Source organism: Astatotilapia calliptera, chromosome 6 (genome assembly GCF_900246225.1).
Source record: "Astatotilapia calliptera chromosome 6, fAstCal1.2, whole genome shotgun sequence".
Taxonomy (NCBI): Eukaryota; Metazoa; Chordata; class Actinopteri; order Cichliformes; family Cichlidae; genus Astatotilapia; species Astatotilapia calliptera.
The window spans coordinates 36,131,939-36,149,897 of record NC_039307.1 but is presented as its reverse complement, the minus strand read 5'-3'; the positions used below and the strand labels follow the sequence as shown (position 1 = coordinate 36,149,897).

General features: G+C 38.4%; 2 protein-coding genes across 2 annotated transcripts in view; both read right to left on the bottom strand.

Moving 5' to 3' along the window:
* Positions 1-1,064: 1,064 nt before the first annotated feature.
* Positions 1,065-8,200, bottom strand: LOC113024697 (B-cell receptor CD22-like). The gene is made up of 13 exons (XM_026171974.1): positions 7,979-8,200; positions 7,796-7,875; positions 6,556-6,924; positions 6,261-6,470; positions 5,876-6,136; positions 5,011-5,268; positions 4,636-4,896; positions 4,236-4,496; positions 3,129-3,392; positions 2,033-2,293; positions 1,805-1,886; positions 1,650-1,713; positions 1,065-1,294 (listed from the first exon to the last, which is right to left on the bottom strand). Exons 2-13 carry the CDS (start codon positions 7,854-7,856, stop codon positions 1,196-1,198), a joined length of 2,451 nt encoding a protein of 816 aa, XP_026027759.1. The 5' UTR covers positions 7,857-7,875; positions 7,979-8,200; the 3' UTR covers positions 1,065-1,195.
* A 1,679-nt stretch (positions 8,201-9,879) lies between these two features.
* Positions 9,880-17,959, bottom strand: part of LOC113024542 (hemicentin-1-like) — a 37,264-nt gene continuing 29,184 nt past the window's right edge. Inside the window, exons 33-35 of the mRNA XM_026171725.1 lie at positions 17,514-17,774; positions 12,764-13,024; positions 9,880-11,761 (exon numbers count right to left, since the gene is read on the bottom strand). Coding sequence (XP_026027510.1) covers positions 11,736-11,761; positions 12,764-13,024; positions 17,514-17,774 — 548 coding nt within the window. The 3' untranslated portion in view covers positions 9,880-11,735. The remainder of the gene's footprint in view (positions 11,762-12,763; positions 13,025-17,513; positions 17,775-17,959) is intronic.

The following is a 17,959-nucleotide window of genomic DNA, read 5'->3' as shown; positions in this document are numbered from 1 at the left end:
TGAACCTCCCCCACCCTCATTCACATCTGGCCTTTGAAACTATTTTGGTCTTCATGTGACGTATGACCCTGAAGGTAAGCGCGTCATGGACAAAATGAAAAACAGTATGTTGGATGTGCCACGCAATGCTCAATTACATGGATGGGAACTACTGCGTTAGCACAGTTTGCTCGTTAACGTGTTGGCCGTCCAGCCCCACGCATGGAGCTCGTTAACGGAGATTTGCCGTGTTGTGGCGTTAACGTCATTTTAACAAGATTAACGCTGACAGCACTAGTGGGAACACAACGAATATGACTGCACATTTACGTCGACATCATCCTAGTGCAAAGACAAGTGGAAGCAGACAAAAACAACAAGCACGCATGCTACAAACTTTACCCGAGTCATTTAGACAGCCGTTAGCACATGATTCTCCTTATGGGGACCTGATATGTTTAATATGCTGCTGAGAATATAGCCCAGAAGAAGCGTATAGTATAGCTTTTATTTTGGAAAGAGCCATTTCTCTGTAATAAACTCTCTTTTCCAAAGATGAGTGATTTCTGGATCAGATAGATTTATTTTTTTATTACTTTGTTGTTTCAGCAACATTAAATTTAAAAACTGTACTTTTGAGTTAAAATATATATTTATAATTTTAATAAATGACAAATTAAAAGAGCATGAACATTTTTTTGTATCAAAAAAATACCAAACCGTGACACCAAATTATCGAACCGAACCGTGAATTTTGTGTATCGTTGCACCCCTAATATATATCTATATATCTATATATATATATATATATATATATATATATATATATATATATGCTCTGATATGATTTCATTCTAAATTTGCTCACTAGTGTTTGAGCCTGACGTGCTCTCCGTGAGGTTTAATTATTGTCACATTTGTGTTAAAATATTGTGTGTAAGCTGATATATTTTTCTCAACTGTGCAGGACAGTTGAGTTTGGCTTTTTATTCTTGTCTGCGGTCTATTAGTTGCAAGACTGACACACTTTGTAGAGTTATATTGGAATGTGAGAAAGGGAATGGAATGTCAATGAGGAGAGATGGTTAGGATGAACTGAACACTATTTATTCATGAACTGAATTCCTTCAAGCAATCTGGTGACTGGACTCTGATGGCCGGTCAAGGCTGAACAGATTCCCAGCGGTGACAGGAATTAGGCAGGACCCTCCAGAGTCTAGAGGCTGGTGGTGGTGATGAAGATGCAGGCTTGACTGGAGCTCTGAGTAACATGGGAGAGGCAGAGATGGGGCGGAGGTGGGTTGCACGAAGGAGTCTGCAAGGGAGAATGACAGATTAGCAGTGAGATTTTAAGAAACGTGGAGTGGATGGTAATTGGCTTGAAGAAAGCAACCAGAGAGATACTTTGACTAGACCTGTGATGTCAGCAATGAGCTTGACAGTGTGGGAAAGTGGAAGGAATGAAAAATGGAAACTAACAACCAAGCACTCTGGAAGCGGACAGATATGTGTTTACAGATGTCATCTAAGCTTATTTTACCATAAGTTCTATTTTACGTCTTAGAACTTAAAAGCTATTCCACACAAGGTTTTCCAGAAAGCTTCCGGAAACTTTTTACAGAAAGTGAAGCAGCAGCATTTACTTTAAAGCAAGTAATATTTCCTGTCACCTGTTCACTGGTATCCAGTTCCTCTCTAGGCTCAGGCTGCTGCTGCTTTGAGGATCTGTTTTTTCTAGTTGGGATAATGATTAAATGAAAGTGTTAAAGAAATTACAAACTTAGCGAAATGACAATACAATAAATGGCACATAAGTTCCACTCACATGATCCATAGGATGACCGAGTATAAGAGTATAAGACCCAGAAGAATAGCAGGGACTATGACAGCTGTTAATTTCCATGCTCCTAAAAAAGTGATCAAGTGAATTAGGGTGGCACTTTTAAATACTAATAACTAAGCCTGAACTAAAATGAACCATAACCAAACTCAACCAAATGAATAGAATACACAACTACAGGATCAGATATGAGACAAATCAGATTTAACTTACTTGATACAACAGTCAGCTGTAAGGTGGAGTAATGATGCCCTCTGGTGTTCTGTGCAACACAGTAATAACTCCCGCTGTGTTCAGGTCTGAAGTCAGTGATGGTAAAGTTCTGTCCAGAAGTTTTAGGTGACTCTTCATCCTCCTTGTACCAGGTGTAATTAGCTGTTGGGTTAGCATCACTGCTACAGGTCAGAGTCACTGAACTGCCCTCCACTATCTCAGCAGAGGGACTCACTGACACAGAGGGAAGCTTTGGAGCATCTGGAGGAGAACACAGAGCGGACCTGTACTTTTAACAATACAGTTTCAACCCACTTTTTCCACACACAATGCATGACAATAATATTGGGAGCTGATTGTGATTGTTAAGTAAACAGGAAAGCTGATGTTGTTCAGGTCATTAGTTCTGTTTCGCTTTGTCTTTCTAATTTTTTTGTAAGCTGTACAAAGTTGCCTCTTGCTTCAGTAACTGCTGTTATGCTGTTTACTCATATATTAAAATATATTATTTTAAAATATGAATATTAAAATATTAAAATATTAAAATTACGAGAAAGTGTTACACTCCGTCCTTTGCACTAAGTGGTCACAAAAGCTTTATTTTATTAAGAATTTCTTCCCTGGAAGGCTGTATTTTGCTACCTGTTTGTCTACCTGTCTTGATTTATCAGTATGTAAATCACCAATTCCATCTGACTTTTTCATATTATAAAATAACTAAAATTACATTAAAATAGAATCACTTTTAAAATGAATTCAGTAATTTGACATCATTTTATTGCTTACTCCCGTGATATGTTGCTCACACAGAAACTCCCTTTTGATCATGTAGTGGAGTAAGCAACAAAGCTGATGGAAGACCAAGTAAAGCAAATGTTAACATAATTTAAAGCACCAAGTGAAAGTTTTCTACCCTGCTTTCTAAATCTGGGACTCTCCAACATTTTGACCTTAGAACTGAAGAAGCCTCTTGGATGAGGGGTGAAACGTCTTCAAGCAACTTAAAGAAGTCCAGATGCTTTTCTTTCCAAGCTCCTTAGACTACGATGACCTGGATGACTGAGAACCTTCACAGAAATAAGCCTGTTTCACTCACATGTCACATTAATGGAGATGTTGTATGTTGGCGATGAGACCCCCAGCTTGTTCTCAGCTGTACAGTGATATTCCCCAGAGTCAGAGGACTGGATGGAGCTGAAGATGAGCTGTGGTTCTTTAATGAGAGGGGTTTGATTGTTCGTCTTATACCAGGTGTATTTAGCTGCTGGGTTAGCATCACTGCTACAAGTCAGAGTTACTGAATTGCCCTCCACTATCTCACCAGAGGGACTCACTGACATAGAGAGAGGCCTTGGAGCATCTGGTAGAGAAAGAACATAGATTATATGCATGTTATTAGTTTCTGCAAAGGTTTATTATTGATTATTGATCAAATCAAACAAATCTGTGAACCTAATGGTTACACTAGTGTACACTAGTGTTTTTCAAGCTGTTTTATGTGTAAACAGAGAGCTAATATGATAATTTAGTTTAAAGTTGCTTAATATTTAAGGTTGTGGCTTGTGTCTATAAAAAAAATGAATGGGGTCTGCCTTGATATAATACAATAATACAAATCTCTGTATGAGACTTGTACACAGCTATCAAGCAAACCATTGATTGGGTAATGTCATCTATCATCTGCCATTCTTAAGTGCTTATCTAACCACTGGAGATGGTCCCAATTCAAACTGGGTAAGAGAACATCATCATCAGAGAGGGAGTACAGCTGTACAGCCCTCACATGCACCCATACCTTCAATTTAGAATTGCCTGTTAACGCAACAAGTGTGTCATTGTACTCTGGGAAAACATGTAAACTCTGCAGGAAGGTCCAAGCTGGGCAAAGGTGCGAACCCAGAACCTCCCTGCAGTGTCTAACAGAACAGAACATAAACTATCTTAGTCACTGAACTGCTACCTCGCCACAACACAGAATCATCCCAGACAAATGTATGATCATAAATTGAAGTCAGTGATGATAATGATATTAAAATGTTATTAAAATGTTATATTAAAATAAATTTACTTTATTTAGGTCAGCTGCTGAACTGTAATTATAAAGCAGTTTGAGCTGCAAACTGATAATATTGGCAAATTCATAATGAGATAAAATATTGACAATAACTAGCTGAATGTTGCTTTTAAACACTGTCTGACTTACATGCCACATGGATAGAGATGTATTTAGGCGTGGAAGTATTCACTTTGTTTACAGCTTGGCAGTAATATTCTCCAGAATCAGTGGGCTGTATGGAGATAAAGGAGAGCTGTGGTTCTACAACGAGAGGTGTTTGGCTATTCTCCTTGTACCAGGTGTAGTTAGCTGCTGGGTTAGCATCACTGCTACAGGTCAGATTCACTGAATTGCCCTCCTGGATTTCACCAGAGGGACTGAACAACACAGAGAGAGACTTTGGAGCATCTGAGGGAGAAAAAAAGAGAGGTTAGTATTAGTTCCTGCAAAGACTGAGTTATTCACTAAATCAACTCCATGACTGCTCAACAAGCTGCTCAGTGAGGAGATTTGGATGGTTATGCATAAAGGTGAGTGAAGAACTTACATATCACAACAATAAAGATGGATTCAGATGTCGTCCTCCCCAGGTGGTTCTCAGCTGCACAGACATACTCTCCAGAGTCAAAGGACTGGATGGAGGTGATGGAGAGCTGCCGTTCATTAATGAGAGGTGTCTGATCACCATCCTTGTACCAGAAGTGGTTAGCTGTTGGTTTAGCATCACTGCTACAAGTGAGAGTTACTGAGCTCCCCTCACTGATTTCATTAGAAGGACTCACTGATACTGAGACAAACTTTGGGGGATCTGAGAGAAAGAAAATGATTCAATTTGTTAGTATTTCAGGGAAATAATGAGGAAGTAATGCTCTCAGTGAGAGAGATTTCTGGACCATCTGATGTATAAATTAGTTTCACTCACATTTCACATGAATAGAGATGGTGTCAGATGTTGCCCCCACGCTGTTGTAAGCTCTGCAGCGATACTGTCCAGACTCTGATCGCTGGATTGAGGTGAAGACAAGCTGTGTGTCTACACTTTGAGGTTTATTGTTATTCCCCTTATACCAGGTATATTTAGCTGCTGGGTTAGCATCACTGCTACAAGTCAGAGTTACTGAATTGCCCTCCACTATCTCACCAGAGGGAGTCACTGACACATTAACAGGTTTTGGAGCATCTGAAGGAGAAGATATGAGGATGAATCAACTTCACGGTGTTTGAATCTAAATCTGTTCCTCATGCAAAAACTTTCAGGTCAAAAAATGTGATTTCTGTGATGCAGATATATTCCACTGTGGATTTCAAATATGATGGCAATTAAAGGGAAATCTTATAACACGCAAAGATACATTTGTGTTGTATTGAATGCAGTATGTTGCATAACTATGACTAAAAGCTCTGTAGTTTGTTTTGTGTATGCTCAGTTTGGCAGTGAAAACATTGCTGCCTCTATGTGTTTTGCGTAGATCACTAATGACAGATCATGCCAGAAACAGAAACAAGAAAACCGATGTGAGCAAAAAGCAAAATGAGCTGGTTCCTTTTTTTTTAATTCTTATGGTAAATGTTTTGTTGCTTTCATAAAGCATAGAGACATTTGACCAGAAACCCTTCAGTAACTGAATCATTCAGATGAAATATTAATGGGTTGTACAGTAGGTTTACACAGCAATCGCCTTTCAATGAATTGAATGTTTAATATTTGATGATAGAAAAACAACTCAGGAGAGATGGAATAAAGTAAACGGGTTCAAGCAAACTGTTATTAAAGTTGATTTACTCACATTTCACGTTAATAAAGATGGACTGAGATGCACTCCTCCCCAGCTCATTCTCAGCTGTGCAGTAATATTCTCCAGAGTCAGAGGGCTGGATAGACGAAAAGTCGAGGACCGTTCCTTCACTGATACGTGTTTGGATGTTTCCCTTGTACCAGCTGTAATTAGCTGCTGGGTTAGCATTAAAGCCACAGTTTAGAGACACTGAAGTTCCTTCCTCTGCTTCAGCAGAAGGATTCACTAACACATAGTAAAGCTTTGGAGAAACTGGAGGATAAGAGAAAGTTTAAAAAGAGGGCTTTAAACATAAGGTGGTCTTTTTTTATTTTAAATCTTGACATGTTTTGTATGATTTTAGGATTTTTATAGTGACACTGTGGAGTAAACTCACACACTGCAGCAGAGCGATAACCCTCATGTCCTTTAACAGCACAGGAATAGCTGCTGTCATCACCTCCAACAGAGACTCGCAGAGATGTTTCTTCCTCTATTTTCTGTCCATTTTTGTACCAAACATATGATGGAGGATCAATTACATCACAGCTGCTGTGACACTGCAGCTCTGTGTGGCTTAACAATCTTCTCACCTTCACCTGTAAATCTGGATTTGTAAGGAAGAAACAAATAATCCTCATTTTAAACTAAACCACCAAACAAAACAGTAGAATTTTCAATGAAAATCTTACCTGTGACAGTCAAAGTGACTCCAGGTGAACCAGTATAACTTCCATCAGGCTGATTTGTTACGAATCTGAACTTGTACTCATCAGAGTCTCTCTCTCTCAGGTCTGTGATCCTCAGAGTGCAGTCGTTCTCATGAAAGCGGTACTCCGCTCGGCGCGAGTATGTTTTCAGATCCAACGGTTCATCCTTGTTTTTTATAAACCAAAGTCTTTTTTGAACTGCAGTATTCATATTGTGTCTTGTAGAAGGGTAACTGTAGCTGCAGCCTATGTCCACTGTTGATTTTTTCAAGGCGCAGATGTGAGTGGAAGTGTAAGTCACTGACCAACCATTCTGACCCAGTACCGCTGTAACACAGAGCACATCAGACACTACAGACACAATCACAGTGACATTAATAATGGAAACGTTTGTACGAAGTGTCTTTAAAATGAAATGCAAGTCATTGAGACAAAGCTTTCTCTATATGAAATTTAATATTTTATTATGCACTTTGACTGCCATGTTATTATTTATGTTCAACACTTTAATAATTAAGTTTTATATTGATGTACACACAACTGTGTGCTTTTCTGTAGTTTTGTATATATTTATAATTGTTTGTTATTTCTCCCTGCTGTCTTACTATTTATATTTTATTCATGCACAGTTGCCATGACAATAAAGGACTATTCTATTTTATTCTGTTCTATTCTAACAAAGAAAAGGTGTTGACTAAGAAAGGCATCTGTAATTTTAACCTAAATTCAGATTTAATGTGCATCTTAATTATTGTTAGTGTGTTAAAATGCTCGTGTTTCAAACAGTTTACTGTGCAATGAGACTGATGATAAGTTTCATAGTAAACTTTATAAAATGCAGAACAGAAGTGCTGCTGCGTTTGCAGATCTCTGAGAGCTGCTTTACTAGAAACCAAAAGGAGAATAGAAATTGAAGAAATTGAAGTGAAGATGTTTGGTTCCTGTTTTGTTTTAGTATAGAGACACCGTAACTAAATACTTCAAATATACTACTATCAGACCCACTTAGAGTTATTTCAAACAGCAATGCAGTTTTTATGCAGTCATACACAACAGAGACATGTCGAGATAAAAACATCCTGAGATGCTGATGGTGGGAACATTTTAATAATCTGTGGAAATGTCATGATAAACACACTATAACTTTTAATATCATATTATAACTTTAAAACAAATGTCACTCTTTTAGCTTCCTTCATTGTAAAAGTTAGTTATTCAGTACCCGATGCAGTGAGAAGCAGTACAAATACAAATTCAATCCTTGCTGCTGCAGTTGCACTCATGGCTGCTCCTCTCTTCTGTCTGTGTGACAGAAAATTGTATCAGCAAAGAGTTTAAATATTGTATTTTCCAGTCTGCAAAAACACAATAAAAATAAAGATATAAAATAGTAACTTCTACTTACCATAGAAAAAGATGTTGTCTTTAAAAATCATGTCCCTGTTGGGAAGCACAAGACCGAAAAATAAAACTGTCACACTTCCTTCTTTTTCATGTGATTTTTTCAGCATGAAGCATGAATAAGGATGAAGCCATTACATCTGGGACTGAATGCTGTTGTTTTCAAAACCACATACAGCCCTCTAAATGTGTTATATTAAAGCCTGAGGAACTAATTTTGTGGTGTTTTAATACCAAAAGTAGCACAAGAAGTATGGGGGTGTGCTCATGCATCTAATGGCTAGCTTAATCACATGTGCTCCACCCCCTTGTGTCATAGGTCGAATGTAATCATTGAGACACGCCTCCGGTCCCTCTGTTCCCCCACCTTTTTCCAACAGTGTCAGCACCATTTTTAATTTTTTGATTCGCATCATACTGTTTATGAAGAAGAAAGATAACTGTGGAGGAGCACTAAAGGTGTAGGTGCTAAAGCTGATAAATCCATCCATTTTCCTCTAGTTATCTGAGGTCGGCATGTGGGGTCAGCAGCCTCAGCAGAGAAACCCAGGCCTCCTTCTCCCCAGACACCTCCTCCAGCTTATCAGCCGGAGGCCACCACCTGATGAAGCCAGCAGTAACACATATCTACACAAAGCAGAGATGAGATTCTGAGGTTCCACCACTTTCTACACCTGTAAACTCTGCTCATAAAAATGATGAACAAAGGGCCACAATGGCACTACTAACCAAAGGTGTTTTTGTTATTAATTGGGGGAAATGGCAAGATAAAAATATGGTCACAGCGGCAGTTCATCGATGGAGTTGCTGGTACCTGGCTTTTTAAAATTTCTGATGCTATTATTTTAATAAAAGTTTGCAGTCACCTAGGATTTGTTCAAATTTTACTTTTTTTAAATTTTGATATAAATTATTCAATTATTAGAGGTGTGCAAACACTCTAAAGAGAGGAAAGAAGAAGACAGAGAAACAACAAAATAACAGTAAACACAAAGGCAAGCAAAGAGCCACAGAAATGCATGAGAAGGGAAAGTGAGGATGAATGAGGGATGGTCACTGTGTCAGATTAGAGCAACAACAGCATGACCCCTGAAATGCACCAGGTCTGTGGTGTATTCTCATGTCCGAGATATTGCAACCCCCGCACTATTTTTTCAGTTAAAGAAGACCAGAAGTGTTTCATAGTCAAGGTGTATAATCTGCACCGGGTCCTTTATTTTGAAAATCAGCTGGTCTGACTGGGCCCTCCAGTCACATTTGGTACAATTAAGGATGAACTATAACTAAATTATGACTTACTTATCAGCCTTTCTCTTGACTTAACTATTAAATTTGAACTGGTTTGCTAGAGGAGCCCATGTTTACATACAATATTGGAATAATGTGGTGCTATGAGGTCTTTTAAAAAGATATGGGGTCTGATCATTCAGGATATAGAATTTATAGAATCACAATTTTGAATCCAAGAAAGAAAGAAATACAGGAAGCCAAAGATGAGATGCTAATATAGGTGGTCTAGTAACTGTAGTACTCTAGTTTGAAATGTTTTGGATCAGCTTAATGTTTTCAGAAGAGCTGATAACAAGCAAGCCTAGAATTTTATCCAAAAATTAACATGGATTTCAATAGTGTCACTGAGACAGGATGTTCTGAACTTCTGAACGTATGGTGCAGGGGAAAGAAGCATCTCCTATTATATTTCTAATTCAAAGCATCAAATCCTCATCCTTTATTTTGTTTTTGTTAATCTATTAATACTTTACTTGTATGTGTCTGTTCTTGTATTTTTATGGAGATGAAATAATTTTAAATCAACTGTATTATAAATAATAGGATGTGTTTTAAAATGATTACCAGGTGCTGTGTGCGGTATGGTGAATGAATGCAGGATGTGGTAGATGAAGGTTGAACATACTTTAACCCTCAGTGTTTATTCCAAGAAAAGAACAAGTACAGGTAGTCCAGAAACAGGCAACAAGAAATCCATAAGGCACGAGGAAGCACAGGGGAAAAATTTGGAACAGCAGAGCTAGTGGGACAACTCAACAGAGGGTGAAGGGAAACAAAATCAATAAATACACAATGTAATGCAGGAAGAGTAAACATGAGGGGAACAAAGCTGAACCTAATACCATAAAAACAGACATGGAGAGTAAACTGAAAACTAAACACACAGGTCACCAAAACTGAACAACAAATAACCAAACAAAGGGAACACAGCTGATGCAGACTTGATGCAAAAGGGCATAACATAATCTGAGTATACACACTCATGACTAATCTTGAGCTGCAGTGACTGTATTTTAAAGTCTGTGCACACCTGGTGAACTGCAGCGTGGCAGACTCATCTAACCCACAAATGATCATTATTAAAATACTTTCCATCCTCCCAAGCTGTGGTGGGACATGTGGAACATTGACTTTGTCACTGATATTAAGTTATTTTTTCAAGAAAGTGGCACATGCACTGAATAGTCAAACTACTCCAACAATGACTCACATGAATGAGATATTTGTTGTGTTTCAGCTGGATTGCACAGCATTTGGAAGACCTGCATGTGAGAACATTTTCAATAACATAACAACATTACCATTAACTCACTGGAATAAGGCATTTATTTCAGTTCTGTTTATCTGTTTATATTTCCCATTTTATTTCTTGACCTCAGTCCTTTTGTCCCTCCCATCCAAGACATGAGGAGGTCACTGTATTCTGCTCACTTATATGCTTTTACCCACAGTCACACACTGACAATATGATAACACAGAGATGATTGGATAATCAAGTATTACTCGGATATAAGTCCTCTAAATTTGTGTTTATTTGTTTTCCTTTAATGACAGTAAAACATGACAGTGGCAGTCAGAGGAAGCTGGTTAGGTTTTACATGTACATTTACACTAAAGTTCAGCAAAATGACAGATGAATCCCTTTACTGTGGTTTTACATGACAAAGAAAAAAAAGGTGATATTCGCTAATTCTAAACTAACAACATTTTGCTTCAATGTAATCACAGAAGGAACTCCGTAAAGGTCTTCCTTATATGAATATCTGCAGTTCAGAATACAAAACATAAAGAAGGGTGACTCGATTCAGTTTTATGTTTGATTAATTGGTTTCTTTGTATTAATTTGAATTATGATGTCAGTAATGTATTTGCAGAGCACAAAGAGAGCTTTAAACACAACCTATGGGTTAAAGGAAATGTAAATACAAAAACACCTAAAACAATAATTTGTTTTCCAATTATTAGATAATTGCAATAATCCAGAGAAATGGAATGAAAAAGCAAAAATCAATAGGTTATATCTGATCAATATTCCAGGAGAAGTAGTGATTCTTATCAATTGTGGACAGACGAATGGACAAGATGAACTAATAAGAATGAAATATATAACAATATATTTTTAATGTGCAATTGAGCAGAAAAGCAGTTCAGATAATGTGTTAGCACAAATAAAAATAACAGATACAATGATAATTGTATATATAATAAGAATGTGGTGAGATTCGAGTGTATGTAATAAGTTTCTGTATATATTTTGACACCTCACGTGTTAATTAAGTAAACATGAAGCATTTTTCTCTCAACCTGATTCTCTCATGTTTCACATCAATAGAAACGTGTTTAGGTGTTGACGGCACAAATTTGTTCTCAGCTACACAGTCATGCTCTCCAGAATCAGCAGACCGGGTTAGAATCACTGCCACAGGTCAGAGTCACTGAAATGTTCTCCTGGGTTTACCAGACAGATTTACTCACGCTGAGGGAGACTTTGGAGCATCTGGGGGGAAACACAGGAAGGTAATTGTAGTTTTTGAACAAAATCAAACATCTTTGTAAGTGTAAATGACAGGATGGATGTTGTTAGTCTACTCTAGGACTCAAAGTACTTTACACAGCATGACTCTTTCACACATTCACACAAACACTTTTTTCTATGCACATATTCACACCCTGATGGATGCATCAGGGAGCAAATTGGCATTGGTATCTTGCCCAAGGATATTTGCCATGCAGACTGGAGCAGCAAGGGATTGAATCACCAACCTGAGCTACAGCCACTCCAGCAGGATTTAGCAGGAATACTGATGTCCACAGAGACATTATGACTGACCAGTCTGATCAAATTATAGTTTCTTAGTGAACATGAATGCCAGTTCAAACTTTCCACTTTACTTGCCTCTTTTCTGTAGCAGTAAAAGAAAAGTTTGCACATCATCTTGAAACCATGGACAGATATGTTGGAGAGTTGGTTCAATAATTTCTTATTGGAAAAAACAGTAAGCTTTACTGCATTTTTGGGTGGTTTGAGCCTACCCCAGCTATGATGACATGTCAAAGAATAACAATAATGGATTGCATTTATATAGCACTTTTAGGTGGGTGAAGTGTCTTGCCCAAGGACACAACGACCGAGACTGTCCGGGCCGGGGCTCAAACTGCCAATCTTCCGATTACAAGACAAACTGCCAACTCTTGAGCCACGATCGCTCCATGGTGGCGCGATCATGCCAGAATCCCAAAGAATTCCTCACTAGTCACTCACAGGACAAATGCAGACTCACATTTTAAACACAATTAGTCAGAAGTCTTTGCAAATGATGGGGAATTGACAAAATGTATCAACTAGAGGTATACGTTTGTTGAACTACTGTGAGCAAAACCTTATTGACAATTGATACAGATGATCAAAAATCAAATGAAAGTCTCTAAAGAGAGATAAAATCGATCAGTGAGAAGAAAAATTGTTGAATCTGAGAAAAATGAAATTATTTCCACTCACATTTCACATCGATAGAAGTATATTCAGATGTCTTCCTTCCCAATGTATTTCCAGCTATACAGTAATACTGTCCAGAGTCAGAGGGCTCGATGGATCTGAAGGCAAGCTCGGGTTCTTTACTAAGAGGTGTTCTTCCATTTGTCTTGTACCAGACATACGTAGCTGCTGGGTTAGCATCACTGCTGCAGGTCAGAGTCACTGATCCGCCCTCCTTGATTTCACCAGAGGGACGCACTGACACAGAGGGAGGCTTTGGAGCATCTGGAGGAGGAAACAAAGGGAAATAAATACATGGAATTATTTCCTTCAAAGGCTGAAAAATTGACCAAATCAAAAACCTCAATGAATCTAATGCAGGGGCTTCTCAGTGAGTAGATGGCTTTAGTAGAGAGATGTTCTCAGCCACATTATCACTTTATGATCAGATCTAGACAAACGACACTATTTAAACAACCCCATTTCCTAAAAGAAACTGGCCAGATGTTTACCAATCTGCAAAACGTCTAACCTCTAATGTCTGCAAAGTGTCTAAAAACTGTGAAAACATTTCAGAAAAATATTTTTTCATATAAAATTGTCAAGACTTTGAAGACATCATCGTGTACAGTACATCAAATCATCAAAAGATTCTGAGAATTTTGAGAAATCCTCCGCTTAAGGGATGAGGCCAAAAATCCATATTAGATGCCTGTGAGCTTTGGTCCCCCAGACATTCAGGTAACATTCTGCCATTTAGATCACTGCACGGGCTCAGGAACACAGTTCACTGCACCATTCGCAAGTGCAGATTAAAGCTCAATGATGTAATGAAGAAGCCATATATATACAGGTGTATACAGGCATATAATAATAATAATAATAATAATAATAATAATAATAATGATAAATTTTATTTATGAGCGCTTTTCAAGTCACCCAAGGACACTTTACAATAGGATAAAACACTTAGTAAAACAATGGCAGAATAAGAACAATAAAATAAAAGCACAAGATAAAATTAACAAACAGTGGATTCACAGTGAATATGCAGATTTGAACAGATGAGTTTTGAGTTGGGATTTAAACTGGGGGAGAGAACCAATGTTTCTTATTTCTGGGGGCAGAGAGTTCCACAGCCTGGGAGCAGAGCAGCTGAAAGCTCTGCTTCCCATGGTGGTGAGGCGGAAGGAAGGTACAGTAAGCTGGATAGAAGAAGAAGAACGAAGTGAACAGGCAGAACAAGTGGTGGTTAACAGGTCAGAAAGGTAAGAAGGAGCGAGGTTATGAATGGCCTTGAAGGTGAGCAGAAGAAGTTTGAAAATTATCCGGAATTTCACAGGGAGCCAGTGAAGTTCCTGAAGAACAGGGGTGATGTGCTGGTAGGAGGGGGTTCTGGTGATAATGCGAGCAGCAGAGTTCTGAACTAGTTGAAGCTTATGGAGGGATTTTTGGGGGTGTTAGGGAGTTTTTATTGTTTTATTTGCTTATGCTTCAAAAGTTATGTTATACATATTTCACCAGACACAGTTTTCTGTAGAAACAGGAAGCTGACCCTGTGAAACTGACATTTACCGAGACCAGTACAGAAATACATATCCGCAGAAGTTGACTTGCATTATATTATTCTTAGAAATTGACTTGCAACACACATACTTTGTGACACACACACACACATACACACACAGCTTACACACAGACAGCATCAGGACCTGCGTAACAGGAAATGTGATTATATTTGCATATTGACGATGTAACCTATAAAAATAAACGAATACTGCAGTTCGGTGTGATTGCTCTCTGAGTAGTTCACCCGTGCAGCACGTTAATTATCTCGAGTGTCTCAGTGTTGATTATTCACCTGACTGTTTGTTAACTGTAAATCTCTGACAGGGGGAGACCATGCAAAAGAGAATTGCAGTAGTCAGTACGGGAGGTAACAAGACAAGAATGGACGTAGACTGGGTGGAAAGAGAAGGAAGCAATCTGTTAATGTTATGTAGATGGAAGTAGGCAGAATGGGTGAGATTATTGATGTGAGATTTATAGGAAAGTGAACTGTCTAGGATGACACCAAGGCTCTTAACCTGAGGAGAAGGGAAAACTGTGGAGTTATCGATGGTGAGTGAGAAATGGTTTGCCTTCAAAAGGTTCGATTTGGTGCCAATAAGGAGGATCTTAGTTTTATCCTAATTGAGCTTTAGAAAATTAGAGGTAAACCAGGATTTTAACTTGGATAGACATTCTGTAAGGGAAGAAGGTGGGAGGGAGGAATCAGGTTTGCAAGAGATATATATCTGGGTGTCATCAGCAAAACAGTGAAACTGAAGATCAAATTTGCGGAAGATGGTACCTAAAGAGAAGAGGGCCTAAAACTGAGCCTTGGGGTACACCAGAGGTGACGGGGAATAGACGAGAGCGGAATGATCTTAGTTGAATAAACTGGGAATGGTCGAGGAGATATGATTGAAACCAGGCGAGGGGTGTGTCAGAGATGCCGAGAGAGGAAAGTCTGCTTAGAAGGACAGAGTGAGAAATGGTGTCAAAGGCTGAGCTCAGATCTAAAAGGACGAGAATGGTGAGAAGACCAGAGTCAGCTCTGATTAGAAGAGCGTTAGTGACTTTAAGTAGAGCAGTTTCGGTACTGTGACATGAGCGAAAACCAGATTGAAATCTCTCGTAGATGTTATTATTAACCAGGTGTAAATGAAGTTGAGCTGCAACCACTTTTTCGAGTATCTTAGAAATGAAGAGTAGATTGGAAATCGGACGGAGGTTGTTAAAGTTGTTAGGATCTAAGGAAGGTTTTTTCAGTATAGGAGTGACTAGAGCAGTCTTCAATAAGGAGGGAACGATACCGGTGGTGAGAGAAGAGTGAATGATAGCAGAAATGAGTGGGAGTAAAGAAGAGAGGCAGGATTTCACAAGCCCCGTGGGCATGGGGTCAAGATGACATGTGGCAGGCTTTGATTTACATATGAACTCAGAAATATCAGATAAATCAGGAAGATGAAAAGTGGGAAAACGGCTCAAAAAGGAGAAAAGGTTCTGGAGAGGGCGTAGACACAACATTTGATCTGAGTTGCTGGTGGATGTTATTGATTTTCGTAGTCCAGAACAGCATCAAGGAGTTGCAGGTTTCAGAGGAATAGAAGTGCGGTGGTAAAGCGTTGGGGGGTTGAATTAGTTTGTTGAGAACTGAAAACAGAGTCCTTGCATTACCCTCATAAGAACTGATAATACCAGAGTAGAAGCTTTGTTTGGCCTTGTTGATGGAGTCTTTATACTGAAGTACATGGTATTTATAGATTTCTGAATCAACAGTTAAACCAGATTTCTTATATTTACGCTCTAGCTGCCGAGCTCTGGCCTTCAGAGCTCGGAGGTCAGAGGTAAACCAGGGAGCAGAGCGAGTGTAGGAAACAGAGTGGGTTTTTACAGGAGCCAGAGAATCAAGGACCGTGCGTAGACAATTATTATAATATAACAACAAATCATCAGGATTAGAATAGAAGTCCGGAATCTGAACATTGTCCAAACTGGTAGTGAGAATGTCCATATCAATGTTCTTGATGTTGCGGAACGAGATGAGACGGGTTGGCTTGGTAGAAGAGCAGCAGAGAGTGAGATTAAATGAAAGGAGGAAGTGGTCAGTTATGGGGATTTCAGTAGCAGAAAGATTCGAGGGAGTATATACAGGTATATACAGGTATATACGGGTGTATACAGGTATATACGGGTGTATACAGGTATATACGGGTGTATACAGGTATATACAGGTGTATACAGGCATATACAGGTATATTTGGGTGTATACAGGCATATACAGGTATATACGGGTGTATACAGGCATATACAGGTATATACAGGTATATACAGGTGTATACAGCTTTGACATCATTCTCCTACACAGTTACTGATGTAAGGCCTTTTACCAGTGGGTGTTGAAAGGCGTTCCAATTGGAGGGTAATGCTAAACCACATACTTAATTTATTAGTTGATAGTGAAAGAGTCCAGGTGCTGAATTGAACTGTAAGACATCATTATACAAAAGCAATACAATAAAGATAACATCAGGACCAATGAGCAGCTAGAATCCTACATCAGAAGAGAATGAGACAACAGTCTCTTTCCAAAAGTCCAGCAACTTGTCTCCTCAATTCCCAGATGATTATGATTATTAAAAGAAGAAGAAATGTTACACAAAAAAAAATCAGGGCCATGATCCAAGGTTTGGAGACATCCTGCCATCAAATTTAAAATGAGGGAGTGTTTTTCTCATTTTAGTTAGATTTAGATTTCTTTATATGTTCTATTGTAAATGAAATATGGCTTTGTGAGACTTTCAAATTATGCATTATGTTATTATGTACATTTTACTCCCAGCGTTTTTAGATCTGGGGCTGAACTTCATGGTAGTGGTGCACCAGGAAAAAACGTCAGATCGTCTAAACCATGAACATGATACAGCAAATGTGGATGTGCACTGAAATGTTTACATAGTGTCATGAGAGAAAACATTTATTGTTTAGATTTATCATTTATCATGGCAACCAAATGGAAGTCAATGATCATGATTAGCTGACATGTGAAACTGTTTTATGTCTTAATTTTAGATGGAATGCATAGCATATAAAGATAATGACAGCAGCTGAAATGAATTATGAAGCAGACAGAGATTAACAAAGCAGATGTTTGAGGTTAATTAATTTTGATTAGACATGAAGGGAATTTTCAAAAGTTGTTCTTAAAAAAACTAACATGTTCACCCACATTTGACATCAATGGAGGTATATTCAGATTTCTTCCTCCCCACTTTGTTCTGAGCTGTACAGTAATACTCTCCAGAGTCAGAGGGCTGGATGGAGCTGAAGGAGAGCTGCTGTTCATTACTGAGAGGTTTTTGACCATTCTTCTTGTACCAGGAGTATTGAGCTGCTGGATTAGCATCACTGCTACAGGTCAGAGTCACTGATCCGCCCTCCCTGAATTCATTAGAAGGGCTCACCATCACTGACACAAACTTTGGAGCATCTGTGAGAAAAAACAATTGTGCAAATTATCACTAATTTGTTAAAATGATGAGGAATTTATAAAGTGTAACAGCTTGAAGTTTTGTACAGTAGTTGACCCTATTTTTTTTCTTCTAAACAAAGGTATAAGGCTGTAGAATTACTATAGAAATGTGACAAAGTTTTATGAAAGTTGATGCAGTATAT